The 19,532-nt window shown below is 44.5% G+C and overlaps 1 protein-coding gene across 2 annotated transcripts; it reads left to right on the plus strand.

The window, feature by feature from the left end:
• Positions 1-5,653: 5,653 nt before the first annotated feature.
• On the plus strand, positions 5,654-18,783 carry uggt1 (UDP-glucose glycoprotein glucosyltransferase 1). Of its 2 annotated transcripts, XM_071387535.1 has the most exons (39): positions 5,654-5,764; positions 7,030-7,168; positions 7,272-7,351; positions 7,439-7,569; positions 7,654-7,766; positions 8,105-8,279; positions 8,367-8,542; positions 8,677-8,777; positions 8,894-8,993; positions 9,092-9,152; positions 9,247-9,338; positions 9,408-9,558; positions 10,533-10,652; positions 10,748-10,833; positions 11,646-11,781; positions 11,904-12,035; positions 12,124-12,288; positions 12,380-12,500; positions 12,575-12,673; positions 12,815-12,838; positions 13,162-13,256; positions 13,373-13,579; positions 13,679-13,810; positions 13,922-14,148; positions 14,242-14,344; positions 14,446-14,525; positions 14,687-14,876; positions 15,068-15,226; positions 15,333-15,418; positions 15,561-15,645; positions 15,781-15,869; positions 15,977-16,081; positions 16,188-16,272; positions 16,398-16,580; positions 16,671-16,831; positions 16,915-17,029; positions 17,184-17,300; positions 17,401-17,551; positions 17,647-18,783. In XM_071387535.1, exons 1-39 carry the CDS (start codon positions 5,731-5,733, stop codon positions 17,667-17,669), a joined length of 4,629 nt encoding a protein of 1,542 aa, XP_071243636.1. In that variant the 5' UTR covers positions 5,654-5,730; the 3' UTR covers positions 17,670-18,783. The 2 variants fall into 2 exon arrangements, with proteins under 2 accessions (XP_071243636.1, XP_071243637.1); XM_071387536.1 differs by lacking the exon at positions 12,815-12,838.
• Positions 18,784-19,532: the final 749 nt, after the last annotated feature.

The following is a 19,532-nucleotide window of genomic DNA, read 5'->3' on the forward strand; positions in this document are numbered from 1 at the left end:
CAGTTAACCCACTGTTCCTAGGCCGTCATTGAAAATAAGAATTTGTTCTTAACTGACTTGCCTAGTTAAATCAAGGATAAATAAATGAACATGTGTCTTAATGACGCAATTCTCATTTTAGAACTACTATGTTTATTATTATATCGTTTTTATGTGTTTTTTTAAAAGCAGCATTGTAATGACACTGAGACCAATGTTACTGCCTAAAGAAACAAGTGATTCTTTTATTTGTATGTTTTTTAAAGGAAATGTAACCGATAGATGGACGTACCGTGGACCATAGCCATTATTTCAACATTATGGGGACATTATGCATATATGTGTGTAGACAACTGGTTAACAATCCATCCAAATTACATCCTATTCCCTTTGTGGGGCACTACTTCCATTCCAACACCCTATTATTCCGTGTGTAGTGCGCTACTTCTGACACCCTATTCCCTATACAGTGCACTACATGTTATCAGAGCCCTATGTGGCCCTATAAGGAATAGGGAGTGGTTTGAGACGTGGACGTGATGAATGTTAGAGCTGATCTGATGCAGTGTAAATGGAACTGAGCCAAACCCTACTTCTGATTGGTAGTTGGTGCCTCTCAGGACAGGCATGATGACTATTAGACCTGATATTTCAGGCTCACATAACTTTTCTGACTACTTTTCCACTGTGTTTCTGTGTGTGTCTGTCTGTGTGCACATACACATGTAAATAGTGTAAATAGTGTGTATGCATTTGTAAATATCCTGTGTGATTGTGTGTGAGATAGAGAGAATTGCAGTAGCATTGCTGTGTGATTGACTTGCTATATGACCGATCTCTTGCCATCGTGTTAGAGGGCTGAATGGGAACCCTTTTCATTTATTCTTAACATGGAGGGAGAGACACACGCACACAGAGACAAATGCTTGAGGTAGACGTTTCCTTTAACCGTAGGTCACCTTGATATCTGACTCTGTATCACTCCCACTCCCATGTCCAAAATAACACACACACATTATTATGTCAACTACAGCACTACTCAGCGATGGTAACGCTTTTGGAGTCCCTCAAACTGAAATTATACCAGGTCATACTGCTATAAACTTTCTTTACAATCTTATCGCTTACACTAGTGTCTTAAATATTTCTGTTGAATGAAATTGAATATTTTCCATCACAAACGTTTACTTCCTGTGTGTCTCAACTTGTTCTTTGAATGTTCTGCCGATGGTGTCCCGTTCCCACTATCAGTGTCATTCAGGAAATTATCTTATGATTGCAATAACGGATCATCAAACCACTCATTAAAATATTCAATTTTTTAAAACTGTTCCTTGTTTCTGTGTTATTTCCAACATTGGTGCACTCATATACTGTATATGTTATACTTTCTCTCTCTAGTTCTTTTTCTCACACACACACACACACACACAGTGTAAAACTGCAGAACCTTGACCTCATAAAACAGCCTGTTCCCTCTTAATAACAGCCTTGGTCCTGTCAACACTGATCTACTGTCTAATTCAATCTACACACACCTCCATCCAAGGCCAGCCGGAACAGCCTGTGGCTTGAGTAAATTACACTTCATGTCCTTGGTGGATTGAGGAGAGGAGGAGTGGGTGGGGTAGAAGGAGCCAGGATGAGGCAGAGAGGGTAAGGGATCAAGTAGAGTCAGGTCATTAGAGGTGAGATGTAAATAACAACACTTGATGCCCTTCATGGAGCAAGGACAGGACAGGGAGCCAGGGAAGAGCCGTTCTAAGCAGCCTCATTATACATTTTCTTTAAACCATTTTTTATTTAACCTTTATTTAACTAGGCAAGTCAGTTAAGAACAAATTCTTATTTACAATGACTGCCTAACACAGACAACACTGGGCCAATTGTGCACTGCCCTATGGGACTACCAATCACAGCCAGATGTGATAAAGCCTGGATTTGAACCAGGTACTATAGTAATGCCTCTTCCACTGAGATGCAGTGCCTTTGACCACTGTGCCACTCAGTAGCCCAATATAACAACCTAGTGATCTTTGATTAATTGATTTTATTTGCCAGTTTAAAAAACACAAGAATACGTACATTTTAAAAACAAAAACGGGGAAGTAAGAGACTTATTTCCGTTGTAGTCCCAAAAGTGCACGGAACTCTAACACCACAGGGCTGAACAATATTTCCCTGGATAGAGAGTACATGGTGGACTATACTAAACTCCATGTCTATGATCTCTGATTGGCCCTTTGTGTCAATACACACAAACCCTGGGTTGCTGTCATTTCAAGAGCAGACAAGTAAAACTAGCAGTAATGGGTGAGATGCAGCGGACTGGAATACAAGAGATAACGGCTTAGGAGCAACTCTCCTATCTATCACGTGTGGATTCTTCTGTAGGACAATGAAAAACGGGCCATACCGGGACTTACCATCTCATCAGGGCCCCAGCCATCCTACGAGGGCGAGGCTAAATCGTACCCCTGTGACAGTGAGTTTATAGAGGGTCCTTATAAAGAACATAGCCCAGAGTCTGTGTGTCTGTATTGCTCGTTAATGTCAAATAAATATACAGTAGAGCCCCACTGACACCCAGAGATGTATACTGTCCAGTCTATCTGGCCATGACCCATGGCTTGTCCTCTTGGACCCTCGATTGAATTACCATTCATCAGACATTTATAGACACACACATACACCTAACGGGAAAGCAGATGTGGGTTCGGCTGAGTCAATGGAAGCTATATGGATTACAAGTTAGAGATGGGCCGTAACGTGTTTCTCTTATATGTGATTTAATATTTTGAATAATATTAAAATGATACGCCAATATATCATCAATAACTGGGACTAGTCAGTATTAATACCAAATACAACTGCCTCCTTCTCCTCACTACAGGTTCATGTTAATGATAGTGTTCCCCGCTTCACTAGTGGTGAATTAGCTTCATGTTGGGGACCTCTCCTCACCCCATTATACTGACATGGAGACTTAAATTAGCAAGGACTCACATGAAACCAAAGACACACACACACACACAGTAGAGTGTGTTAATATTAATGTGAGTGAGTTTAATTGGGGTTGTTTGCACAGGGCTGGTCCTGTGTGTAACCTATAAAATGGCAGTCGTGCGAGATGCGACAGCAGCCAGAGAGAACGTTGACCTCCCACCCCAGGGACGCCATTTTGTATTTGACCCCAAAGATGACAGCCACCTCCCATAATTCATCTGGAGACATCACCTTCCTGACAGACAAACGGCCCCTGTGGGGAGTGTGTGTGTGCGTGCATTTGTGCAGGCGTGTGTTTGTGGGGGAGGAGGGCATGTGTGGTGTGTGTATTGGTGTGTGTGAAGGTCAGGTCTGACAGGATAATTAATGGACCAGCTCTTTTTTGTATTAATATTAAATCAAACCATTGAGCTAGTACAGTCCCTCAGGAACTGACCCTCTCTCCTCTGTAATTTCTAAAGCAGACGGGCTGCAGACTGCAGTCCGGTAACCTACCCTTCCCACAGCTGGTGGCCTGGTGCAGTCGCAATAACCTGTAGATTATGTAAATTGCTTGGTCTATATTCTGTCTGTATATTTTTTCTATTGCTAGCAGAAGCACTTTACTAAGTAAAATTCTGGGTATGTGAAAATGGACTTGGCAAATGAAGGTGATTCTGATGTGTGCACCATAGAGATAGATAGAGGCACTGTTTTTTTTTGTGTGTGTGTGTGTGTGTGTGTGTGTGTGTGTGTGTGTGTGTGTGTGTGTGTGTGTGTGTGTGTGTGTGTGTGTGTGTGTGTGTGTGTGTGTGTGTGTGTGTGTGTGTGTGTGTGTGTGTGTGTGTGTGTGTGTGTGTGTGTGTGTGTGTGTGTGTGTGTGTGTGTGTGTGTGTGTGTGTGTGTGTGTGAGAGTGTGAGAGTCCTTGCTAAGGGCAGTGCCATTGAGAGGGTAGCAAGTACAGCCCAGTACATCACTGGGGCATAGCTCCCTGCCACCCAGGAACTCTATACCAGGCGGTGTCTGAGGAAGGCCCTAAAAATGTTCAAAGACTCCAGCCACCCAAGTCATAGACTGTACCGGAGTGCAAAGTCTGGGACCAAAAGGCTCCTGAACAACTTCTACCTCCAAGCCATAAGACTGCTGAACCAGTTAATCAAATGGCTACCCTGACAATCTGCATTGACCCCCTTTTTATTTGCACTGACTCTATGCACACTCACTGGACTCTACCCACACACTCACACATACTACACTGACACTCAAACACAGACAAGACTACATAAGACTACATATGCTCACGCACACAAAACATACACACCCACATGCATATTGACGCCACACACACAAACAAACGTTCACACTCTTCACATACGCTGCTGCAACTCTGTTTATTATCTTTCCTGATTGCCTTGTCACTTTCACCCCTACCTACATGTACATATTACATCAATTACCTCAACTACCTCATACCCCTGCACATTGACTCAGTACTGGTACTCCTTGTATATAGTCTCATTATTGTTATTTGATTGTGTTACTATTTCCTTTTTTGATAATTTGTCTTTCTTTTTAACTTTTTAACTAAATGACTCGAAAAGTAATAATTTCATGGTAAAGTCTACACCTGTTGTATTCGGCGCATGTGACAAATAAAAATGTATTTAATTTGATTACTTTCACCATTTTGAAGTAGTCAACTGCGTGGGGCTTACTATAGGTTAAGGAATGATTCCACATAATTCCAACCAGGTCATCAGGAAGGATCAGCCAATGAATTGTACTCGTGAGCAAACATTCCATAACTGCAGGTGGCAGTAAATCACCAGCCTTGGCTTTATGCCTGTTCAAACAACACACTCCAGGTGGCAGTATAGACCCTTTCAGTTTGTTAACGAACTCATATAAGCAGTAGTAGAAGAAAATTGACTACTTCTAAATGGAGATGGCTTCAATTGCGCTACCCATTCTCTCACAGACACAATGTTGAGTCCTCTTTAACTATATGGTGTGCACTTGGCTCAATCACTTCCCCTCGTGGTGGAAACTTCCTCTATAGGCCAGGGTTCTCCAACAACTTTGGTTCTGGAGAGCTACTGGGTGTGCAGGGTTTCATTCCAGCCCTGCAGTAACCCACCTGATTCAATTAATTATGGTCCAGAGAGAAGATGGTGTATAGGGACATGGGAATAATATTGCTTTAGTTTGATTTATTTAACCTTTATTTAACTAGGCAAGTCAGTTAAGAGAACAAATTGTTATTTACAATGATGGCCTACCCTATAAGGGCATTCAAGTACAAATCAACGATTCTGATGATAAAATACAAGTGGAAAGTCTAGCAATTCATTGGAAGTTATCTGAATACGTGGAGTGTTGACTTGGTTTTGGTACATTAGATGCGGAGAAGGAACTATTTCCAACATCTCTGTTGATACATTGAACAGTATTGCAGTGCCACAAAATGCATTAAAACCTCTATAAGCTGATGAAACTACGGAAAATCTTGGCCCTTTTGAGCCAACATGGCGCCTAAGTTACCAACTTGAAGCAGTGGGTAAATGTAGCAAATATTTTATTTTGTACTGCTTTGATTGATTTAAGTGATAAAACATAATTCCATTACATACAACAAGGGGTAGTCATATATCCAATAAAATGAAACGTAAACTTACAGACAATACTTTTTCTTGGATTTTTAACAGGCAAAAACAACAGTCTACCTACAATGAAGTTGCCAGGACCATACCCACTCCCCTCTGATCATGGCAGATGCGGGAAGTTACCAAGCCGGTTTCGGTATGTACATTTACTGTTAGCAAAATATTCTGTAAGATGTCTCAGCTAGCTACTATTTGTCAGAGGTTGCACCACAAATTGTTTGTAAGTTTGCACGTATTCTGACGCGAACTAACTAGCTAGGTTATCCTGTGTGCTCGCAAGCTAACCAATGAAGTCTGCAGTTATTCTAACGAATAGCTAGCAAGCGACAGCAAGTTAACTTAAACATCAAACAGAGCAAGACCAACACGTAGGGTGTCAACTTCTGACACGTAATTTAAATAGCTAAAGTATAGCTAATCATTCGGGTTTAAATTGCCAGCTAGCTGACCATATCGGATTTTATTGAAACAATCCGGAAGTCCTGTCAAGATGCTCATTGGATATTTCTCCCTCGAACAGCCACGCTGAGCGCTCTAATTGGTTAGAATTAGTGGCGCAGTGTTTACAATCACGACAAGTGTACTAACTGCACAGCTAATTTTGGGCTGATCACAATTAAGCAATAAGGCCCGAGGGGTTGTGTGGCCATTGTATGGCCATTGTAAACTGGGTGGTTCAAGCCCTGAATGCTGACAGCCACGGTATATCAGACCGTATACCATGGGTATGACAACATGTATCTTTTCTGCTCTCATTACGTTGGTAGCCAGTTTATAATACCAATAAGGCCCCTCAGGGTTTGTGATATATGACCAATATACCACGGCTAAGGACTGTGTCGTGTGTAAGAACAGCCCTTAGCTGTGGCATATTGGCAATATACCACACCCCCTTGTGCCTTATTGCTTAAATATACCACGACTGTCAGCCAATCAGCTTTCAAAAAAAAATATATAAACTGGGTGGTTCGAGCCCTGAATGCTGATTGGCTGACAGCCATGGTATATCAGACCATATATACCATGACAAAACATTTATCTTTACTGCTCTAATTACGTTGGTAACCCGTTTATAATAGTAATAAGGCACCTCGGGGGTTTGTGATATATGGCCATATACCACACCTCCTCGGGCCTTATTGCTTAAATATACCACGACTGTCAGCCAATCAGCAGTCAGGGCTTGAACCACCCAGTTTATAATAGAAAATATACAGCTATACTATCTCAAACACATAAAACAGGGAAGGCAACAGCATTACTTGCATGGTTACCAGTCTTTCAGTCTCAGCACTGATACAATACAGATCTCCATTGACCCTGTTCTCTTTCCTCCTACTACTCTCCCTCATCCTCTCCTTTTCTCCTCTCCCCAAACTAAACTCTCCCTCTCCTCTCCAGGCCCCAGGATGTGGCAGCACTGTGCCCTGCTCCTGTCCCTGACCCTGCTACCAGTGGTATCTGGAGGAGCTGACTCCAAGGGTGTCACCACCAGTCTCACCACCAAGTGGGCCTCTACCCCTCTGCTGCTGGAGGCCAGGTAACATTATGCTCAACACATACACAAGACAAAACACATCCTTTCTTTCTCTTCACCCCCTCTTTCTCTTCATACCCCGCCCCCCACTCTCTCTCTTTCTCAGTGAGTTCCTGGCAGAAGAGAGTCAGGAGATGTTCTGGGATTTCGTCGAAGCAAATCAGAATATCAAAGGGGACCATGATGGTAGCCTTAATGTTTATTTCACTTATAATGTTGATTTATGTAGCACTTGGTCTCTGGAAGATATATTAAAGTGTTGTTCTGTTACAGATACAGACCAGGCGTACTACGACCTGATCATGAAGAGAGCCAGTGCTCTGCTTAGCACAGTCCAACTCAACATGCTCAAGTTCGCCCTATCTCTCAGGGCCTACTCTGCTACTGTACATTCCTTCCAACAAGTAATATTACTACAATACTACTAGATGACTACCCTCTCCCTCTCTATGTGTTTCTAATCACTGTTTCTCGCCTCTCTCCTGTAGATAGCGTCTAACGAGCCCCCTCCCTCCGGCTGCTCAGCCTTCTTCAATGTCCACGGAGAGAAGTCATGTGACACGGAGAAACTGGCTGCACTGATGGAGACCGCAGCAGAACGGTACAAACACACTGGGACACTCAAACACACTGGGACACTCAAACACGCTGGGACACTCAAACATGCTGGGACACTCAAACACGCTGGGACACTCAAACACGCTGGGACACTCAAACACGCTGGGACACTCAAACACGCTGGGACACTCAAACACGCTGGGAGACTCAAACACGCTGGGAGACTCAAACACGCTGGGAGACTCAAACACGCTGGGAGACTCAAACACACTGGGAGACACCCACACAGAAACTGTGAATATCCACTTTGATTGATAAAGACCTCTGTTGAAGTGATAATAATTCATTAAATAGTCCTTATCTCATCCCTCTTTATCCCAGGCCCAAGCCCTACCTATTCAAAAGCGATCACAGGTTCCCGGGATCAAATCCCGACATTCCGGTTGTTATCCTGTATGCCGAGATTGGAAGTTCGGAATTCACAATGTTCCATCAGCTGATGCTGTCCAAAGCCAACAAGGGACTGGCCACCTATGTGCTTCGTCACTACCTGGCTGTAAGAAAAACACAGGAATACACATGATGGGAAACATAATTACGACAGCATTTCATGTTCATCTTTTCCTCTTTCTCTCGTTGCCAGTCTCCCAGCAGTCGTAGAGTGTATTTGTCTGGTTATGGAGTGGAGCTGGCCATCAAGAACCAGGAATACAAGGCTAAGGACGATACGCAGGTCCAGGGAGCGGAAGTGAATGCTACACTGATGGGGGAGAATGACCCAGTGGATGAGGTCCAGGGATTCCTCTTTGGAAAACTGAAGTAACCAACCTACCAAAATGAAAAGCTATTCCACAAACCCACTCTGCTTTGGAGCGTTATGGGTGGAGAAACTTCTTTCCCTCTCTTCTTCCTTCTCACTTTCCTCTCCGTACCTCTCCTCTCCCTCTCTCCAGGACTCTGTACCCTGAGTTGAAGGAGCAGCTGAAGGAGCTAAGGAAACACCTGGTGGAGAGCACCAATGAGATGGCTCCCCTTAAAGTCTGGCAGATGCAAGGTGGGCGGGACTTTCTTTTTACTTTGCCTCTTCTCCTGCATCAAGACAACTGTAGCTACAGTAATCATCTCCTTTTCCCCCCACTATATTTCATTTTTTTTCTCTTCATGTGTCAGATCTGAGTTTCCAGACTGCAGCTCGGATCCTGGCTGCTCCATCTTCAGATGCCCTGAACGTCATGAGAGACCTCAGTCAGAACTTCCCTACCAAGGCTAGGTACACACACACACACACACACACACACACATGAACACAAACATGTTTTTTGATATCTGTGTAGTGTGTGATTCTGGTGGTTTCACTCCCCTCCTCAGGTCCATCACCAAAACAGTGGTCAGCTCTGAGATACGTAAAGAGATGGAAGAGAACCAGAAGGTAAGAGCTCAGTCGTCCATAACTCTCCTTCCCTGTCTCACTCTACTACCCGTTAACATGTAATGACCGTACCGCTCTTCTTCTCTCTCTCCAGTTCTTTAAGGGAACTCTGGGATTGCAGCCTGGAGACTCTGCTCTCTTCATCAACGGACTACACATAGACCTGGACACACAGGACATCTTCAGGTACGTACACACACACACACACGCGCGCGCAACTTCAGGTACACACATTGACTGTGTGTGTGTTTCCAGTGTGTTTGAGGTTCTCCGTAGTGAGGCCAGGGTGATGGAAGGTCTGCGGTCTCTCCTTATCGAGACTCCCTTCATCCACGACATCCTCAAACTCAACGTACAGCCTTCTGACTCGGACTACGCTGTGGACATCCGCAATCCTGCTATCAACGTAAGGCACACCTACCCCTTTATTTAACCCTAACCATCCAACTATGTCATCCGTATATATCCTGAACAAAAATATAAACGCAACATGTAAAGTGTTGGTGTCATGTTTCATGAGCTGAAATAAAAGATCCCAGAAATGTTCCATACCCACCAAAAGTTTATTTCTCTCAAATGTTGTGCACAAATCTTTTTATATCCCTGTTAGTGAGCATTTTTCCTTTGCCAAGATAATCCATCCACCTTGACAGGTGTGGCATGTCAAGAAGCTGATTAAGCAGCATGATCATTACACAGGTGCACCTTGTGCTGGAGACAATAGGCCACTCTAAAATGTGCAGTTTTGTCACACAACACAATGCCACAGATGTCTCAAGTTTTGAGGGAGCACGCAACTGGCATGCTGACTGCAGGAATTTCCACCAGAGCTGCTGCCAGAAAATGTTATGTTAGTTTCTCTACCATATGCCGCCTCCAACGTTGTTTTAGAGAATTTGGCAGTACGTCCAACCTACCTCACAACCGCAGACCACGTGTAACCACGCCAGCCCAGGACCTTCACATCCGCCGCCTTCACTTGCGTGATCGTCTGAGACCAGCCACCCAGACAGCTGGTGAAACTGACAAGTATTTCTGTCTGTAAAAAAAAGCCCTTTTGTGGGGAAAAACTCATACTGATTGGCTGGGCCTGGCTCCCCAGTGGGTGGGCCTGGCTGCCAAGTGGGTTGGCCTATGCACTCCCAGGCCCACCCATGGCTGGTCTCCTGCCCAGTCATGTGAAATCCATAGATTAGAGCCTAATGAATTAATTTCAATTGACTGATTTCCTTATATGAACTGTAACTCAGTAAAATTGTTGCATGTTGCGTTTTTATATTTTTGTTCAGTATACAATCAAGCCGTTAAAAAACGTATATAACCCAACTCTCTTTTTTTTCATTGTTAATGTTGATGATAATCTAATCTCTCTCTCCTCAGTGGATTAATAACCTGGAGACAGACAGCAGGTACGGCTCATGGCCTTACAGCGTCCAGGAGCTCCTCAGACCTACCTTCCCCGGAGTCGTGCGACAGATCCGGAAAAACTTTCACAACCTTGTGAGTACATGATACGTGTGTCAGACAGCGACACCAAACGTATTGCGTACATTTTTGGAACTGACAGCAAAGAGCAATGATGTCTTGTGTTTTAGGTGGTGATTCTGGACCCAACCCATGAGAGTTCTGCTGAGCTGTTGAATGTTGCTGAGATGTTCTACAGCAATAACATCCCACTCAGGTAGGGTGGGGTGTGTTTTCTAGTGAATTTTTCATTTATTTATTTTATATTTAACCTTTAATTTAACTAGGCAAGTCAATTAAGAACAAATTCTTATTTACAATGACGGCCTAGGAACAGTGGGCTAACTGCCTTGTTCAGGGGCAGAACGACAGATTTGTACCTTGTCAGCTCGGGGATTCGATCTAGCAACCTTTCGGTTACTGGCCCAACACTAGGCTACCTGCCGCCCCCGAAGGCCATGTTGGTTCTAACTCTGCTGTATAGTCTGTGGATGTGAGTAACTGTGTATAACCCTTAATGGGGGGGGGTCGATACAGTTACATATCGGGATATAAGCTTTGATGTTTTGCATCTTTTTGACAATATCACAATATTATAACTCCTGTATTTTTCCATCATAGCTCGTTCTCAATCTTTTTACATTGGGAGCCAATTTGTTTTCGGCACTTTTATTTCCATGACTTTTATTTGTTTTTCTCATGGCTCTGTCTCTCGTCTCCCTGCAGCAGACATACGGTGAGCAATATGTCTGGAACATCGAATCGCAATACATATAGAATCGTGAGAATCGCAATACATATAGAATCGTCAGAATCGCAATACATATAGAATCGTGAGAATCGCAATACATATAGAATCGTGAGAATCGCAATACATATAGAATCGTGAGAATCGCAATACATATAGAATCGTGAGAATCGCAATACATATAGAATCGTGAGAATCGCAATACATATCGTATCGGCACCTAGGTATGGTGAGGTCCCTGGTAATTCCCATCCCTAATAACCCTGCTGTGTGTGTTGTAGGATTGGGCTGGTGTTTGTGGTGTCTGATGTTGATGAGATAGATGGTATGGAGGATGCAGGTGTGGCTCTGCTCCGAGCCTTTAACTACATCACAGAAGAACTGGACGCTCCCGCCGCCTTCGACACCATCATCTCGGTGAGTCGGTCTGACCAATGAGAATAATTGATGAGTCTTTTGACCAATCCCAGTAATCTGGAACATCAGCCTGACCAATCAGATGGAAATGCTATATTTGAATCGCCTCTCTCCCTCTCTAGATGTTTAACCGCGTGCCTAGCGGTGGTAAGCTAAGTGTAGGTGATGTAGTCAAGGTGTTGGAGAAGAAGTTTCCCTACGTGGAGGTTGGCAGCATTCTTGGACCAGACTCCACTTACGACGACAACAGGAAGGTATGGTTCTGCTTTTATGTTCCGTTATGTTTCTTGACAGAACGGTATGATTTTCATGTACCGTCTCCCTATCTATTTCCGCCTCCAGGAAGGGCGTGGTTACTACTTGCAGACGGGTGTAGGTCCGTTGCCAGTGGTGATGTACAACGGAATGCCGTACCAGCGAGAACAGCTAGACCCAGAAGAGCTAGAAACTGTCACCATGCACAAAATACTGGAGACTACCAGCTTCTACCAACGGGCTGTCTACATGGTGAGTTACACACACAGAAACACACACACACACACACACACACAGAAACACACACACACACACACACTGACCTCTTGTTGTGTCTTCCTAGGGTGAGCTGGCCACTGATCAAGATGTGGTGGATTTCATCATGACGCAACCCAACGTTGTCCCTCGTATCAACCCTCGAATCCTGTCGACTGCCAGGACGTACCTGGACCTCTCTAATACTAGTGAGTTACACACACACACACACACACACACACACAGGCGGAACCATCTTAACCACCTCTCTCTTTCCTGACAGATAACCATTTCATAGACGAGTACGCTCGCTTTCTGTTCCTGGACACCAGAGAGAAGAGCACTGCTGTGGCTAACAGCATGAACTACATGACCAAGAAGGGTAAGATATATACACACACACACACACACACACAGCTACACATGCAGAGCTTCATCTTATTGATCTAAACGTTTCAGCCCTAAATCTCTTGTCTATCTATTCTCTTCTTTCTCCTCTGTATGTTTGTTTTTGTTCTGTCAGGGATGGCCCCCAAGGACCACCATGGTAACCCTTATTTCCTTTCCTGCACTTCCTCTCTTTCTCTCTCAACAGACAGTATTACGAGCCATAGTTCTGTGAATCCACCATATCTCACTCCTCATCAACATTATCACACCATCTTGCATCTCTGTGAGATGACATGCTTGGATGTGTTTGTGTTTGTTTCTGCCAACTGCCTTTGCTCGAGAGAGTCTTGCTCAAAGACTAAGAATTGAGATGGCACTGCAACATCAAACCGCATACATTTCAGGGTTAAGGAGGTCTGTGACCCTTTACTCTCTTCTCCTCCTCTTCAACTCCCTCTCCCTCTCCCTTCTCTCCTCTAGATGATGGCTACATCCGTCCAGTCACGTTCTGGGTTGTGGGAGATTTTGACCAACCTTCCGGACGCCAGCTACTATACGATGCCATCAGACACATGGTATGATGATGTCACACTGATACGAGCACACATGATGTCACTATAACACGACCCAAAAAATCCACACACAAAAAAACCTACCATCTGACGGATTCTCCTAAATCTGCCTTCAACAGAAAACCAGTAACAACGTGCGATTGGGCCTGATCAACAACCCTAGCGACAGCCCATCCGAGGAGAACAGTCGTGTTGCCAGGGCGATATGGGCCGCCATACAGACCCAGACAGCTAACAACGCTAAAAACTACATCACCAAGCTGGCTAAAGAAGAGACCGCTAAGGCACTGGAGACTGGGGCCGACGTCACACAGTTCACTGTCGGGGTAAAGAGTCATACACACACGTTATACACCGTTCTGTCTCACCCTTTACTATACTGTCCTATACTCTAAAAACAATCCTATTTTTCTCCATCTCTCCAGGGTATGGACGTTGCCTTGTTTAAGAGTGCGTTTGAAGGTCCTAAGTTTGACTTCCTGCTGTCTCACGCTGTCTACTGCCGAGACGTTCTCAAGCTGGGGAAAGGACAGAGAGCAGTCATCAGCAACGGACGGGTGAGTGGGCAACACACACACACACACACACACACACACACACACACACACACACACGCTTCCTACTGTGATCGAAGTGTCACAATGGTGTTTGTCTCTCTCTGCCGACAGCTCATTGGTCCGCTAGAGGATGGGGAGGTCTTTAACCAAGATGACTTCCTCCTATTGGAGAGTATCATTTTGAAGACCTCGGGAGAGCGAATCAAAAGCAAGGTCCAGCAGTTTGGGGTGGAGGAGGACAGGGCCAGTGACCTGGTGATGAAGATCGACTCTCTGCTCTCCTCTCAGCCCAAAGGAGAGGCTAGGATAGAACATGCCTTTGCTGATGACCGATACAGGTACTGAAACTAATAAAACATTTTACTTCATGTTTTTATTCATTGCCTATATACTTTCTGTTTACCTCTGTCTGGTCTATGATTGGTCCACAGTGCTGTAAAGATCCGGCCCGCAGAGGGAGACGTCTACTTTGACATGGTTGCCGTGATAGACCCCGTAACCAGGGACGCCCAGAAACTAGCTCCGCTCCTATTGGTTCGTACCGCTTCAAATAACTGTCACTTAGGAGTTCTGTCTCACTCCAAATACTCTGTCTCACGGCCATCTTTCTCTCCATGCTTCTCTTTCTCCACCAGGTGTTGAAGAAGCTGGTCAATGTGAACCTGCGGGTGTTTATGAACTGCCAGTCCAAACTCTCAGACCTGCCTCTCAAAAGGTGAGCAGACCCCAGCTACACTGTTTCACTCCATGCAGGTCATCCTTTTTTAACTGTTGAGACCTCATTTCTGTTGTCTTAGTTTCCTTACCCTTAGAAGTCCCTGGTAGTATTTGAGGGTTTTCCTGTGTGTGTCTCTAAACCCTCCTCTCTTCTCCCAGTTTCTACCGGTATGTGTTGGAGCCTGAGGTGTTGTTCCAGACTGACGGTAGTTTCTCCTCTGGTCCCCTGGCTAAGTTCCTGGACATGCCCCAAACTCCCCTCTTCACACTCAACCTCAACACCCCTGAGAGCTGGATGGTGGAGTCTATACGCACTCGATATGACCTGGACAATATCTACCTGGAAGAGGTGTGTTTTCTGTGCTGTTTTGTTTTAGGATTGTGTTATTTATAACACGGTTGCCTTGGCTAATGTTTTCCTTCACCTCTTCAGTTGGAGAGTGTAGTGACTGTGGACTGAGTATTCTGGTATTTGTTTAATTGTTGTGTTAAAGTCGTTTTTTAAAGGGTTAATAATGGTTCTCTATTCTCCCTGTCTAGGTGGACAGTATAGTAGCAGCAGAATACGAGTTGGAACATCTGCTGCTGGAGGGTCACTGTTTTGACGTGAGTACAGGTCAGCCCCCCAGAGGACTCCAGTTTACCCTGGGAACCCCCTCCGACCCTGTCATCGTCGACACCATCGTCATGGCCAACCTGGTGAGTCACCCCTGACCTCTAACCCTAACCTCTGTTGATAGGCAGACACCTTTCTATTCTCCGTTGTTGTGGTTGAACGAGGGCGTTGTGTTGTCGTCGTCCTCAGGGTTATTTCCAGTTGAAGGCTAACCCAGGAGCCTGGATCCTGAAGCTGAGGAAAGGACGGTCTGACGAAATCTACAAGATCTACAGGTACTGAAGATCACATCTCGACATATCACACCGTCTTCACTTTAGCACATGACTAGTGGAACCAGGCGTGTTAGTGCTGGGCTGGAACGAAAGCCTGCACACCCTCTTGTTCCTCTCTCTGACCTCACATCCTCTCTTCCAGTCACGATGGAACAGACTCTCCAGCAGACGCTGATGACCTCGTCGTGGTGCTGAACAACTTCAAGAGCCGGATCATCAAAGTCAAGGTACTGCTCTGATCCCAGCTGTAGAGTACAGCTTTCATATTGTTGGTTGCTGTCAGGTCCCAATAAAGCTTAGGTTGAATTCAAATTGATCATTAAGTCCATTGCTAAGTAATGTATTGGTCGTGTGTTGATCAGGTCCAGAAGAGGCCAGAGAAGTTCAGTGAGGAGCTGTTGAGTGATGGAACCCATGAGAACGACTCAGGCTTCTGGGAGTCACTCACCAGGTATCTCTCACTAAGCATCCAGCTCCACCGTTTACATCACTGTCTACTGTTTCATACCTATTTGATCTCTGCTGGATTTGATGGTGTCGTTCTCTTTCTCTCTCCAGAGGGTTTACAGGAGGTGTGAAGACGGAGGAGAGTAAACAGGAGAAGGATGATGTTATCAACATCTTCTCTGTGGCCTCTGGACACCTCTACGAACGTTTCCTCAGGTACGCACCTGTGTGTGTGTGTGTGTGTGTGTGTGTGTGTGTGTGTGTGTGTGGTTTTTCCAAGTGTTTGTCTGTTGTAATCCCACCATTTCTTTCTCTCTTTTAGGATCATGATGTTGTCTGTTCTAAAGAACACCAAAACACCAGTCAAGTTTTGGTTCCTCAAAAACTACCTGTCCCCGGCATTTAAGGTAGTTAAGTATAAAATATAAATATTCTCTCCTCTAGGAGTTTACTTTGGATGTGGCGGTATGAATAGGGTTTCCAATATTGAGTTTTCATTGAGTTTACTCCAGAATAAATGTTATTCCCACAGGAGTTTATCCCGTACATGGCAGAGCAGTATGGTTTCCAGTATGAACTAGTCCAGTATAAGTGGCCGCGGTGGTTACACCAGCAGACCGAGAAACAGAGGATCATCTGGGGTTACAAGATCCTCTTCCTGGATGTCCTGTTCCCTCTGTCCGTCGACAAGTTCTTATTCGTGGACGCAGATCAGGTACACACACACACTCGCGCGCGCGCACACTCTGAATGTCCATGTCTCTGATTTGCGTAAAGCTGAGAAGAACTCTCTCTCCTCCTACAGATAGTGCGTACCGACCTGAAGGAGCTCCGAGACTTTGACCTTGAAGGAGCGCCGTATGGATACACACCGTTCTGTGAGAGCCGGAGAGAGATGGACGGCTTCCGCTTCTGGAAGTCCGGCTACTGGGCCAGTCACCTCGCTGGACGCAAATATCACATCAGGTAACTGAGTGTGTGTGTGTGTGGTAGAAGGGTGTGTGTGTGTGTGTACATACTGACGTGTGTGTAACCCTTTGTCTCTCCAGTGCTCTGTATGTGGTAGATCTGAAGAAGTTCCGTAAGATAGCAGCAGGAGACAGACTGAGAGGACAATACCAAGGCCTGAGTCAAGACCCCAACAGCCTGTCCAACCTCGACCAGGTGGGTGTGTGTGTGTGTGTAATTAAAAGTGAATATGGGTGTATAACATTCAGATTTTCCTAACATTTTATATTCCCAAATAACCTTTTGTGAAGTTAAATATGCTCCAACTCTATATTTATAATATTGTCCTATTTTCTCTCTCTCTCTCCAGGATCTGCCTAATAATATGATCCACCAGGTGCCTATCAAGTCTCTACCTCAGGAGTGGCTCTGGTGCGAGACTTGGTGTGACGACAACTCTAAGAAAAAGGCCAAGACTATAGATCTGGTATGAAGTGTGTGTGCAGATTCTAGTCATGTCTGTGTTTTTACACTCCACTCTGTGTTTATTTGGACAGTGAAGCTAAAATGTTTAACCCTTCCTCCAGTGTAACAACCCCCAGACCAAGGAGCCCAAGTTGCAGGCAGCTGTTCGTATCGTAGCAGAGTGGAGCGACTACGACCAGGAGATCAAACGCCTGCAGAACAGAGTCCAGGAGAGAGGAGCAGAGAACCACACCACACAGAAGGACAAGCCAGGTATACATACATACATACATACATACATACATACGAATGATTGGCAAACATATACCGTTGACTAATCCCTCTCCTTCCTCCCCTCTCTCTCCCAGATGATACACATATAGAGTTGTGAGACCAGTGGATGGAAGATGTGGCTGTAGCAGCAACAAAAGATGGAACCATGTTCGACAATGCTGTTCTCCTTTGGAACAGCATTGACAGAGGGACTGCAAACCAATAACCATTCATTTTCCATTTATTTGTATTTTCTCTGTTGTGAGAGTGGTGAGGATACGGGATAGGGAAGGGGTGCTGGGTGGGGATGATATGGGGTGACTGTTAGTGGATGATAGAGATGTGTGTGGGTGGGTCTGTGAAAAATCAAACATTTTCAACAGTCCCCCCCCAATATTTTTGATCCATCCGTGTTTGCACTGATTAGGACACCTTTTATAACAACTGTCTGTGGGTAGAGGTTTGGGCTTAGGAGTTAAATCACACTGATAAATAGCAGCTTAAGTTATGAGATGAGAGTTTTGTCCTGTTCTATGCCTTCTGTTTCTGTGCTTTAGACTTCAGTTGTCCATGGCCTGTGTCAAACTCAGGGAAAGATGGTTTTGGCCAATCGACCCGATTCAAACTCTTAATGACAATACAAAGAGGACTGGAGTGACATTTTATTTTATTTAAAACAGACATTAGTTCTGTCATGTAGTAAAATAGGGATTCATACCTCCTACAATTCAATTTACCTGCATCCTTTTGAGCATGATGTGGAGTTAAGGGATGTGTGGATGAGGACATATCAGTGACAGACGGCACTGGGAGTTCCGTGATCACTCAAATTGATTGTAACAGCGACTTGAAAGGCAGCAGGGTTTTGACTAGAATGCTGTAGTTCAGGGTGGCCAATCTTATACACAAAAGGTCTGTGGGTGCAGGGTTTTGTTCTCGCAACACACCCATTTCATCTAGTCAGTCTAATGAAGATGATGATTAATGGGCTTGTTGAATCAGACTGCTTGACTGGAACAAAAGCCTGGGTCAGATTGGCCACCCCTGCTGTAGTAACTCCTGTTTTCTCCGCTGTGGTCTGTTCTGGAGTAAACACTTAGTCATCCATTACCAACCGCTGGCTGTTTCCGTTCTTTGTTTTGGCTAAATATGTTCTGTTAATTGTGGGAAATCAATATTTTGTAATAAAAATCAAGGAGCCCAACACTGGTCGTTTAGTGACCCCGATCCCTCTTCTGCGTGTTGGTGTTTCCTTTCTCTGTTTGTTTTACTGGTAAGACATTTGGATTATAGTCTTATAGACTGTGCCATCTATAAGAATACAGTAATGGCTGGAGAATGACTACAGATTTACTATTAAAAGGCTGGACTTACACAGGCAGACCAATTCTGGTGTGTGTTCAGTACAGAGAGGAAGAGGCAAAGCGAGAGGGATAACTGGGCCCAAAATCTGTGTTTGTATGGAGGTCAATGAGTGTCGAATTTCGTTAACACAAAATGTGATGGCTTATTTGATCTAATAACAGTTTTGAAATGCTTAGGTCCTTGGTTGTTACGAGTGTACTGATATAAGTAGGACGTGTGACATCCTGGCGGAAACTTTTAGAAACAACACTTTATATCGGCTGTGCCTGTTGTTCACATGATTATTATTTTATTTAACCTTTATCTAACTAGGCAAGTCAGTTAAGAACAAATTCTTATTTACAACGACTGCCTAGGAACAGTGGGTTAACTGCCATGATCGGGCAGAACGACAGATTTGTACCATGTCAGCTCGGGGATTCGATCTTGCAACCTTTTGGTTACTAGTCCAACACTCTAACCACTAGGCTACGCTGCCACCCAATCTGTCCTCTCATTGGCTAGAATGGTCCCCCACCTGATCTTACCTTCTACTTTTGAAGACATTTTTTTTCATTGTTAGAGCGGCCACTTGAGTATCTTGTCAATATAACTGATAATCTGTGGTTTAATTAAA

This window comes from Salvelinus alpinus, chromosome 38, assembly GCF_045679555.1.
Source record: "Salvelinus alpinus chromosome 38, SLU_Salpinus.1, whole genome shotgun sequence".
Taxonomy (NCBI): domain Eukaryota; kingdom Metazoa; phylum Chordata; class Actinopteri; order Salmoniformes; family Salmonidae; genus Salvelinus; species Salvelinus alpinus.